The 21,803-nt window shown below is 43.2% G+C and overlaps 1 protein-coding gene across 2 annotated transcripts in view; it reads right to left on the bottom strand.

Moving 5' to 3' along the window:
- dgat2 (diacylglycerol O-acyltransferase 2) overlaps positions 1 to 21,803 on the bottom strand; it is a 66,236-nt gene that overhangs the window by 30,624 nt on the left and 13,809 nt on the right. The window contains exons 2-4 of one of the 2 annotated variants that reach the window (XM_048532845.2): positions 16,453 to 16,581; positions 14,405 to 14,512; positions 11,212 to 11,282 (exon numbers count right to left, since the gene is read on the bottom strand). In XM_048532845.2, coding sequence (XP_048388802.2) covers positions 11,212 to 11,282; positions 14,405 to 14,512; positions 16,453 to 16,581 — 308 coding nt within the window. The remainder of the gene's footprint in view (positions 1 to 11,211; positions 11,283 to 14,404; positions 14,513 to 16,452; positions 16,582 to 21,803) is intronic. The other variant, XM_048532846.2, reaches the window with a different exon arrangement.

Here is a 21,803-nt window from a genome sequence, read left to right as displayed (position 1 = left end):
TACTCTCCTCTCCACCTATCTTCTTTTCTCTCCATCTTCGGTCCACCTCCCCCTCTCTCCCTATTTATTCCAGTTCCCTCTCCGCATCCCCCTCTCTGATGAAGGGTCTAGGCCCGAACCGTCAGCTTTTGTGCTCCTGAGATGCTGCTGGGCCTGCTGTGTTCATCCAGCCTCACATTTTATTATCTTGGATTCTCCAGCATCGGCAGTTCCCATTATCACAGATTCTAGCATGGTCCCTGTTGTAATTGCAGCAACCAATTTACAACCAGGAATTTGATCACAGGTAGATCCTCAGGATTTTGGTTGAGTGAGAAATCTATTAAAAATACTGTAGTGGAGTCCTTTACAACTGCCTGATGTAGGTCCTCATTTGAGAGGCAGCTCCTCACTCAGTACCGAGATACAATATGAGCACAGTGTTCCTGCTCAAGTCTGGATTTTCCTGGAGGAGTGGGCTGGGGGTTCTGACTGTTTGTGGCCCGAATAAAAAGCCAGGTGGAATAAAACAGAGTCCGGCCTGCGGCAAATAATATGCCCAGGAGGCATTAACAACTGAGGAGTGGGATTTCTGCTCATCTCAGGGGAAGGAGTCTTGCCAGAGAAGCTGATCTGGTCAGTGACTGGAGATTTCCGAAAAAGGGAGCAACAGATATTAGCTTGCATGAACAGTTCTGATCTAGAACACACAAGCTGGAAGGTAGCACTCGTCAAAAAAAAACACTTTAAATAAAAGGCGGGCATGAGAATATAAAAAGCGTGGTTAGTAAGTTTGTGGAATGACACCAAAATTAGTGGCAGAGTAGACAGTGAAGGTTTTCCAAGATTGCAAAGAGATTATAATCAAATGGGTCAATGGGCTGAAAAATAGCAGATGGAGTTCAATCTGAATAAACGAGAGGCATTCCATTTTGATCCAACAAGTGATGGTAGGGCTTATACAATTCATAGCAGGGCCTGGGATTATTGTTGTCGAACTGAGGGACCTAGGGATGAAAGTACATAATTCTTTGAAGTGTGCATCACATGCAGACAGGGTGGTTAAAAAGGCTCGAGTTCTGAGGAAGGGTCACCGGACCCGAAACGTTAACTGTTTTCTCCTCCACAGACGGTGCCAGACCTGCTGAGCTTTTCCAGCAACTTTGTTTTTGTTCCCGATTTACAGCATCCGCAGTTCTTTGGGTTTTGGTTAAAAAGGTGTTTGGCACACTGGCCTTCATTGCTCAGTCCTTTGAAGGTATGAGTTAGGACGTCATGTTGAGGTTGTACAGGACATTGGTGAGGCCTCTTCTGGATACTGTGTCTATTTCTGGTTGCCCAGTTATAGGAAGGATATTAAAGGTGGACAGAGTTCAGAAAAGACTTACCAGCATGTGGCTGTGAATGGAAGGTCTGAACTGTAAAGAAAGGGTGGATAATCTGGGACTTTTTTTTCCAACTGAAGCACAGGAGCTGGAGAGGTGATCTTGTACAAGTTTAAAAAAAGGTTTAGATCAAGTCTTTAGTAGTTGACTTTTCCCTAGATGGGGAATTTCAAAACAAGGGGTCACTTATCGTAAGAAGGGAGACGCTTAAAAAAAACACTGGGGGCATTTTTTTTAAAAATCAGAGGGTAGTTTGAGAGTGGAATGAACTTCCTGAGGAAGTGGTGGATGGGGGTAAAATTACAACATTTAAAAGAATTTGGATAAGTAATGAATAGGAAAGGTTTGTAGGGATATGGGCTAGGAGCAGGCAGGTGAAACTAGTTTAATTTGGGATTATGTGCTGCATGGACTCGTTGGATCAAAGGGCTTGTTTCCACTTGCATGGCTCTATGACTCTCAAGGGATCGAAACTAATCCCCCAGGTCATACAGATGTTGTCTCACATTTCACCTGCCTCTGGACCTACTGGCGCTGTACAGGTCGTTAGAAGCTCACAGAAAAAGTTAATTCATTCAGAATTCTGTAGAAGTCTGAGATTCAGGGAAGAGTCACAAAGTGGTTGCGCAGGTGTTGTCTCACCTCACTTTTGACTCAGCCCAACTTTCAAAACAAAAAGGCCCCTTCTATTGCTCCCAGCACATCCAAAAAATACACTACCTTCAAAAGAATCCAGTGAAAACTGACCACAAACTGAGATAGTTTACAGATTTGATCACAGAAATAAGATCAAATGGACAAAGTGATAATATTAAAGACATTCTCTGCTTAACCACTGGCACCTTTACAAACTAGGCACCTGTCCCCCATTCTGTGACTTTCTGTATGTTTGCTGCCTTGCAAATTCCTTTTCCTCTACAGTTTCCTTGACGCATTGTTTCACCATCATCCCTTCCAACACCTCACTTACCTCTAAATTTCACAGAAATTTGGGCAAAAACAGAAATTGCTGGGAAGGTTCAGCAGGCCTGGCAGCATCTGTCAAGAGAAATCAGAGTTAGAACGTGTTGGGTGGAGTGACCTTGCCCAAACTCTGAATTCTCTACACAGATGCTGCCAAACCTGCTGAGCTTTTCCTGCAAGTTCTGTTTTAGTTTCTGCATCTGCAGTTCTGTTTCAGTGAAATTTATGCCCATTGTATGTTCTCAAAATGAAACATCGAACTATAGAAAAGGCACCAAGAAAATTATACCAGTCAGTATTTGAAGGTAAACTAAATGCATTCAAAAATAAAAAAGATGACAAACATCTACAGCAAACCTGCACAAAACAAACTCACTCTGGGCGAAATGCAAGGAAAAGAACATTTTTAAGCCGAGATCTTGTAAAACAAAGTTAAACAATTAGAGTGTAAGAGTTATTTTCCAAAGGTGGCCTGTTCCCAGTAAGACAGCCTCATCTAAGAATCAGAAGAAATAAGTACAATTTAAAATGCTGTGCAATGGCTAATATTAGTCATCAATACAAAGATAAAAAGTTATCAAATAGAACGAGAGAGTGTTTTGCTGCAAGTTTGAAGTCCAGTTACAGCTCATGCAAAGATTACTCTGACTATCACAAGTTAACGCACAAACATGATACACAGATTACCACAGTCACGTTCCTCCCACGTGGAAAATAAATTTAGAGCTTCAGGATGACAGCCTATGATGTGCATGCTCCTGGATGGCCGTGACCCACCTCAAAACCGACAGAAATGCATAGGATTTGCAGCAGAGATGTAGGTCCAACTGGTCTGGACTGGCTATTATGCTCCATATCCTCTGGCCCTGGTTCATCATAACCCAAATATCATCTCTCCTGCTCGAGCTTCATCATTGTGGCATCTCAACCTCTCCCTGATGTTGAGGAATCCCAACATTCTCCCCACTCTGTGGGGAAAGCAGTTCTTCCGAACCCCTACACGAACTGATGTCTGTCCTTTAAATTATTTGGTCTTCGCACCCCAGCCAACCCAACGCAACCAGTGGGAACATTTTCCCCTACATTTACCTAATCAGGTTCACTTCATAGTTTTAAAGGCCTCTACTGGAGGACTTAAAAAGGCAAAGGGATGAGAACATTCACAGGTTGAAAAGTAAACCAAGTGCAAGATTTCCTTCTTTGATTATTTTTCTTTTAATTATTGATGGGATGAGGGCATCACTGGCTAGGGGCAGGCAGCATTTATTGCCCATCCCTAATTGCCCAGAGGGTAGTTTAGAGTCAGAGTCAATCACATTGCTGTGGATCTGGACTCACATGTAGACCAGACCAGGTAAGGATGGTGGTTTCCCTAGTGAAGCAGATGGGTTTTTACTAATAATTAATTCTCAGTCAGTGCTAGACTCTTAATTCTAAATGTTTTACGGAATTCAAATTCCACAATCAGCAGTGGTGGGGTTTGAATTAGATCCCCAGAATGTTATCTGGGTTTCTGGATTTACAGTCCATTGGTAATACCACTAGGCCCTCACTTCCACCAGCATCCCCCATGTCCTATGTTCCAAGCCTTAGTTCAAGTCCAAAACTGATGTCTTTTTTCCAACTTTTACCCCTCAAAGTGATGTCCTTTTAAAAAGGAATTATCTGGCCATTCATACATTGCAAAATTCCACAGTCAGCAACGTGGAAATTGGCTGTCACGTTTCCTATCTTCCAGCAGAGATTCCACCTCAAAAAGTAATCTATTGGACGTACATGATTTTGGGAATTTAGAAATATAGGAGCTAGAACTTGTATCCATCTATCAGTCAGCACGGTACTTGATGTAGTCATGTTTCACTGGAACCAAGATGCCACTGCAGCTTAGACTAGTGACAACAAGAGGTAGAAGTTAATGATACCAACTGGAGAGTATTACACAATCAGCTGTACAGCACAGAAACACATCCTTTGGTCCAACTCATCCTTGCCTGAGGAATTCTAAATTATTCTAGTCTTGTTTTCCAGCATTTGGCTCATACCCTTCTAAACCCTTCCCATTCATATACCCATCCAGATGCCTTTTAAAGGCTGTAACTGTAACAGCCCCCACCACTTCCTATGGCAGCTCATGCCATACACACACCACCCTCTTGCAAGAAAAAAGGGGCCTCTGAGGTCTCCTAAATCTTTCCAAGCCCTTTAGCTGTATGGTCTCCTACCCAGGGGAAGACCTTGGCTCTTCATCCTATCAATGCCCTTCCTGACTTTATAAACCTCTGTAAGGTCACCCCTCAGCTAGGGAAAATAGGTCCAGCCTGTTTAGCTTCTCCTGAAAGCTCAAACCCTCCAACTCCAGCAGCATCCTTACAAGTGTTACCCACAAAGTCTTTGGTAGAAGAGGGGGATATACCTTAGTAAGCAAGTATCTTCACTACCACAATAAACTTAACTTACAGGATGGTCTACAGCAAGACTGGAGGCTCAAGATATTCCATTTTCAAACCCGCACTGACAATGTCCAGTCAGATCATTTTTAAAATCAGAGTGTCCCTTTATCAAATGTGTGTATAATAGAATCTAACATTTTCCCTCCTACTGAGGATAGGACCAGTGGATCTCTACTTCCCTGTTTATTTCCCTTGTTCCTTTCCGAGGTAAAAAAGTAACATTTGCAACCTTCCAACATACAGAAGTCATCCCAGAATGGAGAAAGTTTCAGCAGGTGAGCATTAGTGCACTGACCAATTCCTATGCAGCCAATTCCTTCCAGGATGTAGAATACAAGATCCCAGGGACTAAAATTTGCAACCTCATTAACTTCTCTACCACAATCTCATTTGCTCCAACTCAAACTCACTGATCTCTAATTCTGGGAGATTTATTGCATCACCCTCAGCAAAAAAACAAAAGTAATTACTTGGCTTCTGTCATTTCTCTATTCCAGATTGTAAAACACTCCTGACTATTTTTAATGGACCCACATTCATCTTGGCCAAACATCCCTTCATATTACTGTAAGAGTTTTTACAGTAGATTTGTTTTGCTAGATTGTATTCATATTCTATATTCATTTTCCCTTGCCTGTTTCAGTCCTTTATTAAAGATTTCCCAATTCTGGGAACTTAAAAATCTTCTACAATCCCTTAACTTTTTTTGTCAATCATGATGTGGAGATGCCAGTGTTAGGCTGGGGTGGAGAAAGTCAGAAGGAACACGATACCAGGTTGAAGTCCAACAGGTTTTATTTGAATCTCATGCTTTCAGAGTGCTACTCCTGTCTCAGGTTCAGCGAGAGAACAGTGCACACAGGCCCAGAGTTTATAGAGATCAAAAAGATCGTACAACGTGTGTGTGTGTGTGTAAAGTGTCAGCTGATAAGTCTCTACAGATGATCAAGACAGAGTGTTAGACAGTGAGTAAATTGTCAACAGCTGAACAACTAGTGAAGGGATGACCAAAAATCCAATTAAGTGAGGCAATGAGATAATTACTAAAAAGTTAATAATAATGAGATGGTGTTGGAGACATCACATGCCAAATTCAGAACTGTACCAACTAGTTGATGTAGAGAGATCATGATTTAAATCAAGGTGGTGATGTTGTCAAAAACAGCACAGTACAAGGTGTCACAGATACAGAACAGTATGGTGGGGTCACCTGCAGTGTGACATGAAGCAGAAATCACGGTCGAGGCCATCTTCATGGGTACAGAACTTGGCTCACAGTCCCCGCTTGGCAACTTTGCATTGGGTATCTTGAAGTCCGCCTTGGAGGACACTTGCTCAAAGATCAGAGGCTGAAGGGAACATTCCTGTCTGGCAATTGTTGCGCAGTGCCCAATCATCTGTTGTAGCATCTGCATGGTTTTGCCAAATATACCTGTCTGCAGTGTATGAGATTGCAAAAGTCTGCAGTCATAAGTATCTGCCGTGGTGGTGTTCCCATGTGTGATGGTAGTATCCATGTTGAAGACCTGACATCTCTTGCAGAGGTTGCCATGACAGGGTTGTGGTCAATATTATGCTGAAGTCTGGGTAATTTGCTGCAAGCTAACAAACAAACCAAAATACAAACATCTGGTTAAGATTTGGCAGTTGCTTGAAGGCAAGAATTGAGGTGAGGGGAAGATTGTGGCAAGATGATGCTCAATGGCAAGTTGAAGTCTGCAAAGAACATTGCAGTTTTTCCACTCTGCGGAACCTTGGACAAAAAATAAATAAATAAATGGTACTCCGTTCTATCCTGTATTCATTTTCTGTGGAGGTCATTGCAGCTTTTCACCACGGCTTGTTGAAACTGGCGATCAATGAGTTGATCATCGTATCCCATTCTTGAGGGCATCTTTAGGTGCCTGTTCTGTTCCTCCTCTTGAGGAAATCCTGTGTGTAGGGCTTGCAATTAGGGGATGGCTTCTTTAAAATTTTTAGGGTGGAAGCTGGAGAAATGCAGCATTGAGGTTATCCTTGAGTCAGGTGCCGAGATTCCATTCTTGGAAACATGATTCTGAAAAGTAGCCCATTGTAACTCTGCTGGTGGATGAAACTTGTTGATATCACTATGTAGTTGTTCCAGTAATTTCTTGCCATGAGTTCAAAGGAAGAAAATGTCAATATATCTGGCATATAGCATTGGTCAAAGGTCCTGTGCAGCAAAGAAGTCTTGCTTGACAATGGTGTGTTGTGGAGCAAATCTGGTCCCCATGGCTGTTGTGTCTCTGGATGACAAACTGGTTGTTAAAGGTGAAGATGCTGTGTTCGAGGATGACGCGGATGAGTTGTTGGATGGCGTCTAGAAATTGGTAGTTGGTGTTGAGTATGGAAGCTGTTGCAGCGATGCCATCATGGGCAACGCTGGTAGAGAGAGTGCTGAAACATCCATTGTGACGAGGGATGTTCTTATTTCAATTGGTCTGTGGGTGCTGAGTTTCTATACAAGCCTGTAGTGTCAAGACAGAGGCTGGGATTCCCTGTACAATGGGTTTCAAGATGCCCTTAACATAGCTAGAGGTTCTTGCATGGTCCCACTGCCTGATAAGAGGGGACATCCAGATGTTGGCCTTTTGTATCTTCAGAAGGCAGAAGTCTCTTACACCAGAAGTACACAGGATGGGAGTGTATAGGATACACTGAAGGTCTGGATCAAAAAAGTGCTGGTCAGTCTGTTGCGTTAACGCGTGTGGTCTTTGGCTTTGATCAGCAGGTAATTGTCTGTAATGGTCCTGGTCTTTCAGTTGACCATATACTTCTTTGTAGTAGTCTGTTCTATTCTGCATGTTCTACCATTCAGCTATGACTGATTGGATTGTACTTTAATTCTACAATCCCAGCCACCCCACACTAACTTTAGATTAAGAACCAAAACCCCTCCCTTAAAAATATTCGTGGCCCTACCTCCACTGTGGTCTGAGAAAGGAAGTTCCTAAGACACATGAAACTCAAACAATATCACGTGTGAAATGAAAGCCTCAGGTTTTAACCCATCTCCTCTGGTTCCAGACTGTCCCACAAGGGGTAACACCCACTCAGTATCCATCTTTTCACACACCCCCACCCCGCCGCCACCCAGATACTACACCCTTCAAGTTCCCTTCTCACTGGGGAAGTGCTCAGAGCTGGGATGCCTTGGAGGCATGACAGTCTTCCGGGGGGGGGGGGGGGGGGGGGGGGGGGGGGGGGAGGTGTTTCTACAATGTCAAGGAGATGGAACAGGATCAAAGAACACTGATTTTAAATCACTTCTTGCTTGGGCTCCCGTCTGCTCTAACTTCACATTACATTACCCTTGTGCTTATTCCTATCGCCGCAGTCCAGGCACTTGTGGGAAATCCAACCAGTTTGTGGTAAGAAGGGGGGGAAAAAAGGACCCAAGACCACCAGTGACTTCCCGGTAAACTGCGCTGTATTCCTACCCATCCCCAATAACATCCATCACCCACTCAAGAATCTACCCGCCTCAGTCATAAAGCCCAACAAATGGCCGACTGCTGTCCATACTTTATATCTCCATGTTACAGCACAGAAGGTCAGTCAGCCAGCCTTATGCATGCTCACACTCACAAATGAGCAGCACATTCAGAGGCTATTCACCATGCTGTGGAGTCCTGAAGGCTGCAGGGTCCCAAAGCAGATGAGGAGATGCTGGTGGGAGAGGTGATGGCCTAGTGGCATTAATCACTGGACTAACAAACCAGAGACCCATGCAATCTTCCAGGGATCTGGAAGAATTTAAATTCAATTACAATAAGATAAAAATCTGGAATTAAGAATCTAATAGTGACCGTGAATCCAATGTCAATTGTCAGGAAAACCCATCGGGAAGGAAACAACCATTTTTACCTGGTCTAGCCTAATATGACTCCAGACCCACAGCAATGTGGGTGACACTGAACTGCCCTCTGAACATTAAGGGATGGGCAATAAATGCTGCCTGGCCAGTGATGCCCACATCCCATGAATGACTATAAAAACTATTCTTCCATGTTGTGCTGGGCCTTATTGGAGCACTGCAATATTGAGTTCAATCATTTTAGGGCCTTAAGACTTCCTTCCATACCCTTTAGCCACCCTCAAATCTCAGACCCTGTCATAACATGGGCTGCTTTCAGCTCTGCCAATCCATTTTCACCATCTCATTATCAGCCCCTCTCTCTCTCTCTCTCTCTCTCTCTCTCTCTCTCTCTGGGCTCTGTCTCCACTATCCATTCATTCCTCAGCATTCATGAACATACATACCACCAATTTTCCAGTTCTTATACATTCTGAAAGGCCACTGGACCCAAAACATTAAGCCTGTTTTTCTCTCTCCACAGATGCTGTCAGACCTGCAGAGTTTGGGCAGTAATTCCTATGTTTTGTGTCAGGACCCCAGCATCTAGAGTTCTTGGTTTTATTTTAGAGCCTGTGTGGGTGATTCTCTCAACCAGAAGGAAATGGGAATACCAAACTGTTTCACAGCTAATGTAACTTTGAGAGTGCAGTTTTTTTTTTTAAATTGCAGAAGATATAAAAATAAAGATTTTTGTTTTATGTAACTACTCAGTTGCAGAAGCATTTCTATACAGTCTTTGCACATGAATTAGAAACAAACATTGGAATTTGACATTCCCTGCAGTTACAACAAAAACATTTCTTACGTATCCAAGACTATATTTACATGGCATTTGAGGCACCAGAAGGATCTGATAACTGAACTGGCCTCCACTGCACTTTGTCTGAGGTCTTTCTGCCAGTGGTATTTCCCCCACTGTGCTTTGGCAGATGCCCCAAGCTTTAGTGCTTACCTCAGCACATAGTCCTGGACCTTGGAATGTGCCAGTCTGCAACACTCTGTTGGGGCCTACTCCTTGTCTGGAAGACCAATACATTTCGGGTAGACCAAAGAGGATCTTTCACCTAGTTGATGGTCCTCCAGGCACAGTTGATGTTTGTCTTTGTGTGTCACGGGGAACAGATTGTAGAGCCGAGTTCTGCATCACAGACCTGCTCGGGACAAACCTTGACAAAAACCACTGCATCTCCCTCTCCAGACCTCCTTTGCAATGGCACATTCCAGCAGGAGATGTATGGCAGTCTCAAACCCCCAGTGCAGATGCTTTGGTAGGTAGGGTATAGCACAGCTAAAAATTATACAAAAAGTCAAAAACAAATGGCAATGTGACAATGCCTGCATTAATCTGATTTTGATCATGTTGGTAAGGGATAAACATTGGTCCCACAACAGGATGAAAAACATCCTCCTTGCATGAAATATGATCCCGGGATATTTTCCAATAAAAAGGAATGTTTTTAGGTCTTTGACTAGAATGTCACAGTCTCTAACTCGCTGTGAATGTAAAATTTTAAAATGCATACCAAACTCAAATTAGAACATTCATTGGAGTCAAGTTAGCTGGGCACATGATCAAACTGTTTGTAGAAGTACTGAACCACAACTTTGTGATCAAAATACTTAACACTGCATGAGAGAGAGAGAAGAAAGAGAAACAATTTCCAGCTGACTAGTAAATATTCTTTTTTAAAAAACAAAAAAGCCATAAACTGCTTGCATTTTTAAAAACAATCTTCAACCCCCTAATGAACTTCACGAGAAGACAATGGTGTGGTAGTAATGTCACTGAGCTAACAAATAGGAGGTCCAGATTAATGCTGTGGGGATTACAGGTACAAATCCCACCACAGGAGTTGGAGGAATTTAAATTCAATTAATAAACAAGCTGGAATTATAGAGGGAAAAGCTAGTCTCGGTGGTGACCCAAGAGAATTATCAACTGATGTAAAAACCTACCTGGTTCTTTAAATATCCATTAGACAAAAGAAACTTGCTGTGACTCAGACTGGTTGCCTGCATTACTGACCCAGTGACATTATCACTACGCTGCTGTTCCTGCCCCTATTCTAAATACTGTCATGGGATCATGTGTGCATCTTAGAAAAGGTCAGATAGGACCTATGGCACCTTCAGTAGCATAGCATTCCCTGCATACAGGATTCCAGCACAGAGGAAGTTCAGCATAGATTTTGAACCCAGGTTCCAGGAGCGGGAACCAGGCCTCTGACCACTAGAGGGCATGATATTAGCATCTATGACACTGGACAGCATTATGGAAGGGGTAACTGACCTAATGGGAGACCAGTAAAAAACAGGATGGTATACTGAGGTTATTTAAATTATCTGCTTATCAAACAGTTCAGCGATGTTGTGACACACCTCTGGAACTGTAAGCTAGCTCTCCTGCCTCAGCTTGGGTGACATGACTGGGCCACAAGTGCCCTTCCTGAAGTTATTTAAAACACAAATTCAGAAAAAAGTGCATTGCATTACAGCAAGCCCTCATTCCCAAGAAATTACAAGTCTCATAACTTGGTCATTTTAACATACTCACTCGGATGGGAAAGTATTCTCGGAAGTATCTCCATACAGCCCAGTTCCGAACCCATTCTGACCTCCGTCCACCTGCAAAGAGGATATTTTAATTGTGCCAAAATGATCGGCCACAGCATGACTTGCAAAGTATATGCTACGCCCCCTTGTTATTTTCTGCCAGTCCTGAAAATTGCTCCTGTTTAAACATTTATCCAATTCATCTTTGGAAAGTTCTTACTGAATCTGTAGTTTCAGGAAGCAGGTCCCAGATTGTAACTCTCCGTGTAACAAATTTCCTCTCCATCCTTTTCCTTCTGCCAATTATCTTGAATTTGAGTGCCTTCTGGTAACTACATCGACGTTTTGGTAAAAGCCCATCACTTTTGTTCTATCTTCCCTCAACCCCTTATCCTCCCCCTTTGAAGAACAGCTGCTGCAGATTTTCCACTCCTTGTACTTGAAGAAAAATCTCTCAATGGTTCTCCTTTCATTCATTTACAGGCTGAGGGCATTGCTGGCCAGGCAGCATTTATTGTTCACCCCTAGGTGCCCAGAGGGCAGTTAGGAGTCACCCACAATGCTGAGAGTCTGGAGTCACATGTAGGCCAGACCAGGTAAGGATGGCAGTTTCCTTCCCTAAAAGGGGATTAGTGAACCAGATGGGTTTTCCCCAACAAATCGACAATGGATTCAGTCATCAGTAGATTCCTAACGACAAATATTTACTGAGTTTAAATTCTACCATCTGCCACAGTGGGATTCAAACCCAGGTCCCCAAAACATTATCTGGGTCTCCTGGATTAACAGTCCAGTGATAGTACCACTAGGCCACTGCTCCTCTGCACCCTCTTCCACACCTTGACATCCTTCCCAAAACAAGGCTCCCAGAATGGAGCACAACACTCCAGCTGGGGCCTCAGTGAGCTGCTAATGTTTGCCATCAATTTCACTTGAATTCTCTAATCTACTCTAATTAGAAATTTGAGGATCCCACATGCCAATCATGTCTATACAGTAGCCTCAGCAGCCAATGTTTGGTGGGTTATTGAACTGCACGGGACATCGGGGCAACATCCACCTTCACGCACATCCACTCTGTGGAAGCGGACAAACAGTGCTTGGGTCTTAGAACTTCCTATACAAGTAGGAAATTGTAAGATCTCCACTAATGGCAACTGAACCATTCCTGCATAAGGATGAGGATCTTTCATGTTACTGCTCCTCAAAGATGATTCCACTGACATTTGAATAGACCAGGCCTGTATTTGCTCATGTTTAGGAGACAGTTGAGCAACTGAATTATATAAACATCAAAAGGTGCCTGGCAGGGTAGATGCTGAAACATGCTCTCCTGGTTATGGATTCTGGAACTCACCAGTCTCAGAACAAGGGGGTTCTCAATTGGACTAAGACAAGAAAAATTTGCCTCACTCTTTCAAAGGATGCAGATATCACTGGCAACTCCAGCACTTGCTGCCCTTCCCTGACTGAACTACCAGCTCAGTTCAAAGGGCAGTCATTTTAGATGGTATTTAAGAGTCAACCACATTGCTGTAGGTCTGGAGTCACATGTAGGCCTAGACCAAATGTGGACAATAGACTTCCCTCCAAAACAAAAAAGGAAGGACCACTGGGTTTTAAAGATTATGCTGATAGTTGCTGAGGTATTGAGATGTGGTGGTGACCATGAGAACTGAGAAATGTCTTCAATTGCAGATTTGGTAATCAAATTTAAATTCCACTAGATTCTAAATTCACATCACCAAAGCATTGGCTTGGGCCTGTATGGATCACCAGTTCAGTGGCATTACTCTGATGGTGATGCTCCAGAACTTGAGAGGAGGCATAGAGTAGTAACAATGTTGGTAGTCTGGTAAACCAGATTGCCAGGTTATTATGCTCAAGAAATGTGTTCAAATCCCACCACAGCACCTGGTGAAACTGGAATTCAACAAGACATCTGCAAAACAGAATTTCCTTTAGGGAAGCAAATCTGCTGTCCTTACCTAGTCAAGGCCTACATGTGACACCAGGCCCTACAGCAATGTTGTTGACTTTTAACTGCCCTCAGGGCCATTAGAAATGGACAATAAACAGCTACTTGTCCACATCCTATGAATGATTTAAAAAATTCTTGCATAAAAGGCCTGTGGATAGAGTCATTAAGTGTATTGAAGACAGCAGCCGAGTTGTCAGAGGTGGAGGAAGCTGGTACAATTACAACATTTTAAAGGCATCTGGATGGATACATGAATAGGAAGGATTTAGTGGGATACAGGCCAAATGGGACTAGATTCATTTAGGATATTTAGTCAGCATGTATGAGTTGGACCGAAGGGCCTGTTTAACTAAAGGGATAAGGCAGGAAGGTGGACTTGGAGTAGGAGATCAGCTGTGATCTTGTGACGGTATAGCAGGCTTGACCACTCTACGCCACCTTCTATTTCTCACACTGAGGTGCAGACAGCACTGAAAAATTGGCTCCTTTCACTCCTGTAATTTCATTCTTTGGTTGACAAGTGTATCATTCATTGTCCATCCATCATCATCCTGAAAAGATGAGGAGCCACCTTCCTGAACCACTGCAGCCTATGCATACTCTGAAGTCACGACACCAGATTGTAGTATGACCGACTGTTTTGAAATCACAAGCTTTCATAGCACTGCTCCTCTGTCAGCTGAAGTGCTTCACTTCACCTAAAGGAGCAACACTCCGAAAGCTTGTGATTTCAAGCAAATCTGTTGGGACTATAACCTGGTGTCATGTGACATCTGTTTGTCCACCTTAGTCCAACACCAGCATCTCCACATCAAGTATGCTCATAGTACTGGAAGGAAGGGATTATAACTCTAATGAATCTGGTGTTACAATTCCAAGTCAGAATTCAGTTGGTGGTGTTTCTATGTAACTACTGGCCCTATCCCAGCTTGCAGATTTGGAAGGTGCTGCAGAAGAGACATTGACAAGTTGTTGCACCGCATCTTGTAGATGGTATCACTGCTGTCCCTTGTATGCGGTTGGTCAAGGGTATAAGTGTTCATATTTCTGTGAATCGAGCGGACTGCTTTGTCCTGAAGCTGACAAGCAAAGAGCTCATCAGGGGAATAAAAAAACCAAAAAACCCACTTGCAAACACAAGATCAGATGCTAGACTTCTTGATCATATCCCACTGCAACTTAAGCAGGTCCACTCCTTGTTCTACTTTCTAACCTTGGTTCGGTGTATTCCAATCGATGGCGAGCCAGGAAAAGTATAAAGCTGCAATGGGCCACAGGTTAGTGAAGAACATGTAGCATAAGACCATAGTGCATGTGATCCCTGTAACGCGAAATCAGAAGTACAGTCAAGGAGATGAATCACCCAAAACCGAAACAGAGAGACACGACAATAGTGAAGAATAGAACTTTCTTTCACTCATAGCACATAGGGAATTATAACGCAGCTGTTCCATTCGGGGGGGGGGTTGGTTAGCTCAGTTGGCTGGATGGCTAGTTTGTGAAGCAGAGCGATACCAATGGTGTGGGTTCAACTCCTGCACCAGCTGAGGTTACCATGGAGGACTCTTGTTCTCAATCTCTCCCTTCACCCAAGGCATGGTGACCCTAAGATTAAGCCAGCACCAGTTGCCTTTCTAACTGGAGAGCGGCCTGATGGTTTGGGAAGAGTATGGGAGCTTTAGTAATCCCATGGAGGTGATTATTTAATTTATTTTTATTTCATTCATGGGGACGTAGGTGCTTAGACATTGTTAGGAGGCATGAAGCTGAAGCATTTTGTTTTATGCCCATCAGAACTGAAATGCAAGAAAGGAACAATAACTGCAGCAAGGAAAGGACAATTGATATAGCATGAGCAGAGGGTGCTGATTGGTCATACTGCATGGTAGCTCAGTGGTTAGCACTGCTGCCTCAAGGCGCCTGGCACCCAGGTTTGTTGCCCGAGAGTGGAATCATTCTCCCAGCGTCTGGGTGGGTTTCCTCCCACAGTTCCAAGACGTGCAGGATTAGTGGATGGGCCATGCTAAATTGCTGAGTGGTCAGAGGTGTGTGGATTAGGTGGGTAGGATGCTCAGGGGGTCAGTGTGGACTTGTTGGGCCAAAGGACCTGTTTCCACACTGTAGGGATTCTATGATATGGTTGGTGTAGAGATGCAGAAGGAACTGCCGACTGTTTTATTGACTGGTTAAATTCAAACCAGGAAGGTCAACTCCAAATTGTTCAGAGCGTAGCCAATTCCCGTTTCGTATCTGTTGCTATCACAGCACACTCTTCCCAGGGAAGGTACAAAAATATTGATTGGATTTAGACAGTCTAAATCCAATCAAAAACTAAAAGTTATCTACACTTCTAGTAGTTTCCTTTCTTGCATTTCAGTGCTGGGAGGCGCAAGACAAAAAAAATCTTAAATTTTGTCTCTCTTCAGTGATATTCAAGTTGCGCTCAAACAAGCAATTGTTGGAATACAAATGCCTGGTCACCATGGTTGAGGTTTGAACACCTGTCGTAGATATATCCATCGGGTCTCTGCGCTGTATCAGGCAAAATAACCTTTAATGTTCCTTCACCCTCTAGAGCCTATTTATTCCTTTCCTTTAGTGTGGAGTATCATCAACCCACGTTAACCATTCTGACAGCTGACAAGAAGCCTGTGTAGATTAGGTATTAGCTATAGAAAATGTAATGTTATTATAGGGGAATGGGTCTGGGTGGGATGCTCTTGTTGGGCTGAAGGGCTGTCTCCACACTGTGGGGATTCTATTAAGAGCTTTCTTGTTTAGAGTTTAGAGATAAACCAGAGTTTAGTTCAGCATCAGCTAACTAGCAACCATTGAGACAGTTTGTGTGTTAAAGATAATGGCACAGGAATGATTAATAATCTGGAGCCAAAAAGGATGCTTGGCACTTCCATTCTTGTTTGTTTAAGAGCATCAAGGTTGAAGGAACGAGGAATTCAACAGCCAGAACAGTAGTAATCTAACCTGATAGTACAGGTTTGAGGGGCTGAATGGTCATTCCTGATCTCTTCTTGGCCATTTAAATTGAGTTTTGTTGCACCTTTGTTAAAACACACAGGCAAACCAAAACTTCTCCACTGCCCTTGTGATTGAACAGCTATTGTTTTTATTCCATTCTTTTAGGCACACACAAGTCTCATCTGCACCTCAAGTTGTACAACAACTTAAAACATTTTTTTAAAAAAGTGTCCAAATTCTTAATATTTTGGTTGAAAATGCGTTTGAAGAAAGGTGTGAACTTACCCATAATTAGAAAAGTGATAACCCACTGATAAACAGAGATCATTTGCAAATGTCGCTCTATTTTTGACCTTGCCAGCCAAGGGAGCGATGGCAGGTTACTCAAGGCAGAGAGAATGCTTGCACCAGCACCTAGACAAGGTTGAAACAGAGAGGCAAGTCCATCTTTGTTCGAAGTTCAGCAATTGCACCCTACATTTTGCCAAATGACTGACGAAAATTGCCAGAATTCCATTGCTGCGATTTCCCCTTTCTACACGGAGTTCCAAACTGATGGAATAACTTGATCAAATTGAATGATGGAATTGGCCCTCAGGGCCTGCTTCTGCTCCCATCTTCAATGTTAGCCAGAGTGCAGAAATGTTTTAAAGAATGGCCCAAGGATGAGGACTTTTAGTGATGGGGATAAAGGAGCTGGGACTGTCCTCCTTGGAGGGGAGGTGGCAGAGTGGAGACCTGACAGGGATTTTCAAAATCAAAGCGAGATTGAGCAGTTAGGAAGAAAACCATTCTCACTTCTCATAGGAAGATGAATGAGAGGGCATAGATCACAAATAGTTTATAAGAACAGTAAAGGGAGAAATAAAAACTTACACATAGGGTATGGAATGCACTGTCCTGAAATGTGGTGGGAGGCAGGTTCAGTTGAAGCATTCAAGAGGGGCTTTGGGTGATTATTTAAGAACTTAGGAGCAACGCTATATGGAAAACTCAGGAGATTGACTCTCGTTAAAATGACACAAAGAGCCAGTGCAGATATGATGGACCCCAAGAAGCTCCTTCTGCACGGTAATGATTCTGAGAAAACAAAACATCATTTGACATCAATACCTTAATATTCTCCTGGTTTCAAAAATGGTCCTAGAACTTTGTTTACAGGTTTACACCAGCCCAACTTTTCACAGTTTAGTTCATGTTCAAAATTGTTCCACCCCTGTTTCCAGATTTCTCATCATCCTGTGAACATCCATCATTTTAAGCCCCACCTTCAGGATGTTCTTTACATACAGCAACCTGTGCTGCTTCTTTGGAAGAGTATCCAGTTAGCTCCACTCCCCTGCTCTAATTCCTCTTTATCCCACTGCTTTTTGAAAAGAGTTAGCTGGTCAGAGCTAGAAAAGTGCAGAGAAAAACTGACACGATATTGGCAGAGCTTTTCACTCACTCCTGTACAATATGGAAGCAGACCCTTCAGTCCAACTTGTCCATGCTGACCAGATGTTCTACATTAATCCAGTCCCATTTTCCAGCATGTGGCCCATATCCCTTTGAATCTTTCCTGTTCACATGCCCATCCAAACGTCCTAAATATAGTAGTTGTACCAGCTTCCACCGGCAACTTATTCTATACCTGTGCTCCAGAGGAAAAAGGGTGTCCCTTAGGTCCCTAAATCTTTCACATTCACCTTAAATCTCTAGTCCCTCACCACAAGAATATCAAATTTAAAATAACCTCAAAAATTTAAATCCTACAAGAAAAAAGGTTGGCAGGTCACCTCTAATCGTTTGAAATGTTGCCATGGGGATAGCAAATGGAATCAGGTTCAATAAAAGTGACATACTTGAGCATATTCCTTTCGTCTGCAGTTCCAGGGCTGAAAGAAGCTACAGAAGGTTGCAACCATCATATAAGCCTACCTCCCATCTACACTTGTCAGAAGAAAGGTAGCCAGAAGATTCCTCTCACCCAGCAATAAGCTCTTCAGAACATTTCCATCAGGTAGAAGATACAGAAGCTTAAAACACACGCGCCAACAGATTCAAGAACAGTTTCTTCCCTGCTATTAGACTCCGAATAGACATCTAATTTGATCTTGTTACACTGCGCAGAAGGTGCACAAAACCTTGTATGCCTCACTAAGCGCCCTATCATCTTCATGGCCTTGTATGTTACAATCGGCTTGTGCTGCTCGCAAACAAAGCATTTCATTGCACTTCAATACGAGATAACAATTAATCAAATCAAAATTAGTCCCTATGTACAAATGTCTATCACTTCTAGAGAATGTAAATAATCCACATTGAGTGCAACTGCTTATCTTCAGTTCATTTCTATTTATCGTTTGAGGTCAGCAATGGTTTAATCATAAATGGCAAACAGTTTGCTTTGACGTTTGTAAATGTGGGCTGGTTGAGGATGGTCTCCAGACTTTAGTGTATGCCTCTGAAATGCATGGTGAATGCATATCAACACATGAACCGGAACCATATGGTCTGACATAATTAGGGCCATTGATACATATGTTAATCATTTCAGATGTCACATGAAGTGAAAAGAAATGTTTATAAAGTAGCATTCAATAAAATATGCAAAGTTGTACTTTGGACAATAAGATACACAGAGCAAAGGAAATCATTTAGCCCATCAAGTCTACTCCACCATTAGATCATGGCTGGCATGTTTCTCTACTCCATTCCCCTCCTTCTCCCCATAACCCTTGATTCCCTTACTAATCAAGAACCTCTGTTTAAGTACACTCAATGCCTTTGCCTCAGAGGGCTGTGGAGACTGAGTTCTGCAGATTGACCGCTCTCTGGCTTATAAAAAATCTTCATCTCAGTTCTAACAGGGTCATTCCTTCATTCTGAGGCTGTCTTCAGGTCCCAGTCTCTCCTACTCATGGAAGGATCTTCTCCACGGCCACTATTTCCAGGTCTTCCAGTATTCTGAGAGTTTCCAATCCAATTTTCCCCCTCCCCAATAACTTTCTAAACTCCAGTAAGTTAAGACCAGAGTGCTCAAAGCACTCCACATGTAAGCCCTTTATACCCAGGATCATACCAGACCCTCTCCATCAGCACATCCTCAGTTATGGGGCCCAAAATTGCTCACAATTTTCCAAATGCAGTCTGACCAGAGCCTTAAACAGCTTCAGCTATACATCTCTGCTCTTGTATTCTAGCCCTTTCGAAAGGGAAATGCAATGTTAGCACTCATTTCTAACCACTAACTGAACGAGGAGAATCATGACTTAGGACACCTAATTCCCTTTTCTGCTTCAAATTTCCGAAGGCTTTCACCATTTTGAAAATAATCTATGCCTCTACTCTTTCCCACATTGTATTCCATCTGCCACTACTTTGTCCACTCTCCTGGACTGTCTGAATGGAGAATTGGCTAGCATATTTCTTTTTGGTAAAGTCCATGAAGAAAATAAAGCAAACTGAGCTATCAGATTTGGCAACTGCCATGTCTAAGATTTGTCCAGGGCAGAGCTGGAAATGTTTGGCAAGATTCTGCATTTGGAAGAATACAGTTTGAGTTTTAAATAAGTAAATACACATTATCTATTTCTATCTTTGCTTTCTTTAAAAAGCACATGGATATTAACAAAAATTGCTGCAAATGTTTATTTAAATACATATGAAGTAGACTTACAAAGTTTACCTACGGTAAGATCGGAATGAATAGACTTTTTTTTGAATGACCTTTAAAGTTTGATGTTGCTAAATCCTGTATCAGCAATAAAATTTGTTCCAAACTTGGCCAGCCTAATCATAACCCAAGGCCTTGCTGGTAATGGGCCTACTGTACTGTTAATGACTTGTGGAGGGGGGTCACTGGACTTGAAGTGTTTACTCTGCTTTCTCTTCACAGACACTGCCAGGTCTCTCCAGCAATTTCTATTTTAGGTAGAATCAGTGGGGGAGCAGGCCATTTGGTCCAGTGAGGCCACACCAACCCTCCAAACACAACCCCTAACCTATCTCTGTAACCCTACATTTCCCATGGTCAGCCCGTCTAAACCACACATCCTTGGACTGTGGGCGGAAACCGGAGCACCTGGAGGAAACACACACAGCCACAGGGAGAATGTGCAAACTCCACACAGCCAGACAGTCACCCAAGGCTGGAATCAAACCTGGGTCCCGAGTGCTATGAGGCAGCAGTGCTAACCAATGAGCCACCATGCTAGCCCTGATCTTCAGCAGCCACAGTTTGTTGTTCTAAAACAAAGAAAATTACAACACAGGAACAGTCCCTTCAGCCCTCTAAGCCTGCGCCAGTCCAGATCCTCTGTAAGCCTAGCATCTATTTAAGGGCCTGTATCCCTTTGCTCCCTGCCCATCCATGTACCTGTCCAGATACATCTTAAAAGACACTATCATGTCTGCATCTACCACCTCCACTGGCGATGTGTTGCAGGCACCCACCACCCTCTGCGTAAAGAACTTTCCTCCTCTCACTGAACTCATGACCCCTAGTAATTGAGTCCCCCACTCTGGGAAAAAGCTTTGCTATCCACCCTGTCTATACCCCTCATGATTTTGTAGACCTCAATCAGGTCCCCCCCTCAATCTCTGTCTTTCTAATGAAAATAATCCTAATTTACTCAACCTCTTCATAGCCAGCACCCTCCATACCAGGCAACATCCTGATGAACCTCCTCTACACCCTCTCCAAAGCATCCACATCCTTTTGGTAATGTGGCTACCAGAACTGTACACAGTACTCCAAATGTGGCCAAACCAAAGTCCTTTACAACTGCAACATGACCTGCCAACTCTTGTACTCAATACCCTGTCTAATGAAGGAAAGCATGCCATATGCCTTCTTGACCACCCTATTGACTTGCGTTGTCACCTTCAGGGAGCAATGGACCTGAACACCCATATCTCTGTTCATCAATTTTCCCCAGGACTTGTCCATTTACTGTATAGTTCACCCTTGAATTTGATCTTCCAAAATGCATCACCTCGTATTTGACTGGATTGAACTCCATCTACCATTTATCTGCCCAACTCTCCAGTCTATCTATATTCTGCTGTAATTTCTGACAATTCCCTTCACTATCTGCTACTCCACCAATCTTAGTATAGTTGGCCTTCCCCCAGTTTAGAACTCTTCCTTTAGGACCACTCATCTTTGTCTAGGAGTATTGTAAAACTTATGAAATTGTGGTCACTATCGCCAAAGTAGTCCCCTACTATAATTTCAACCACCTGGCTGGGTTCATTCCCCAACACCAGGCCCAATCTGGCCCCCTCCCGAGTTGAACTATTTACATACTGCTCTAGAAAGCCCTCCTTGATGCTCGTTACCAAATCTGCTCCAGTTTGACCCCTGACAGTAAGTGAATCCCAGTCAATGTTGGGAAATTTAAAATCTCCCATCACCACCATTCTGTTGCTCCTCCACCTTTCTATAATCTGCCTACATATTGGTACCTCTATCTCATGCTTGCTGTTGGGAGGCCTGTAGTACAGCCCCACTGTTACTGCACCATTCCTATTTCCGAGTTCTGCCCATATTGCCTCACTGAGTCCTCCAGCTCAGCTGTGAAATCATCTTTGACCAGTAATGCAACTCCTCCACACCTTTACCTCCCTCTCTATCCCACCTGAAGCATCGA

The sequence above is a fragment of the Stegostoma tigrinum genome, chromosome 6 (genome assembly GCF_030684315.1).
Source record: "Stegostoma tigrinum isolate sSteTig4 chromosome 6, sSteTig4.hap1, whole genome shotgun sequence".
NCBI classification, from domain to species: Eukaryota; Metazoa; Chordata; class Chondrichthyes; order Orectolobiformes; family Stegostomatidae; genus Stegostoma; species Stegostoma tigrinum.
Note: the sequence above shows the minus strand (reverse complement) of the source record. Positions and strands in the feature narration are given on the sequence as shown.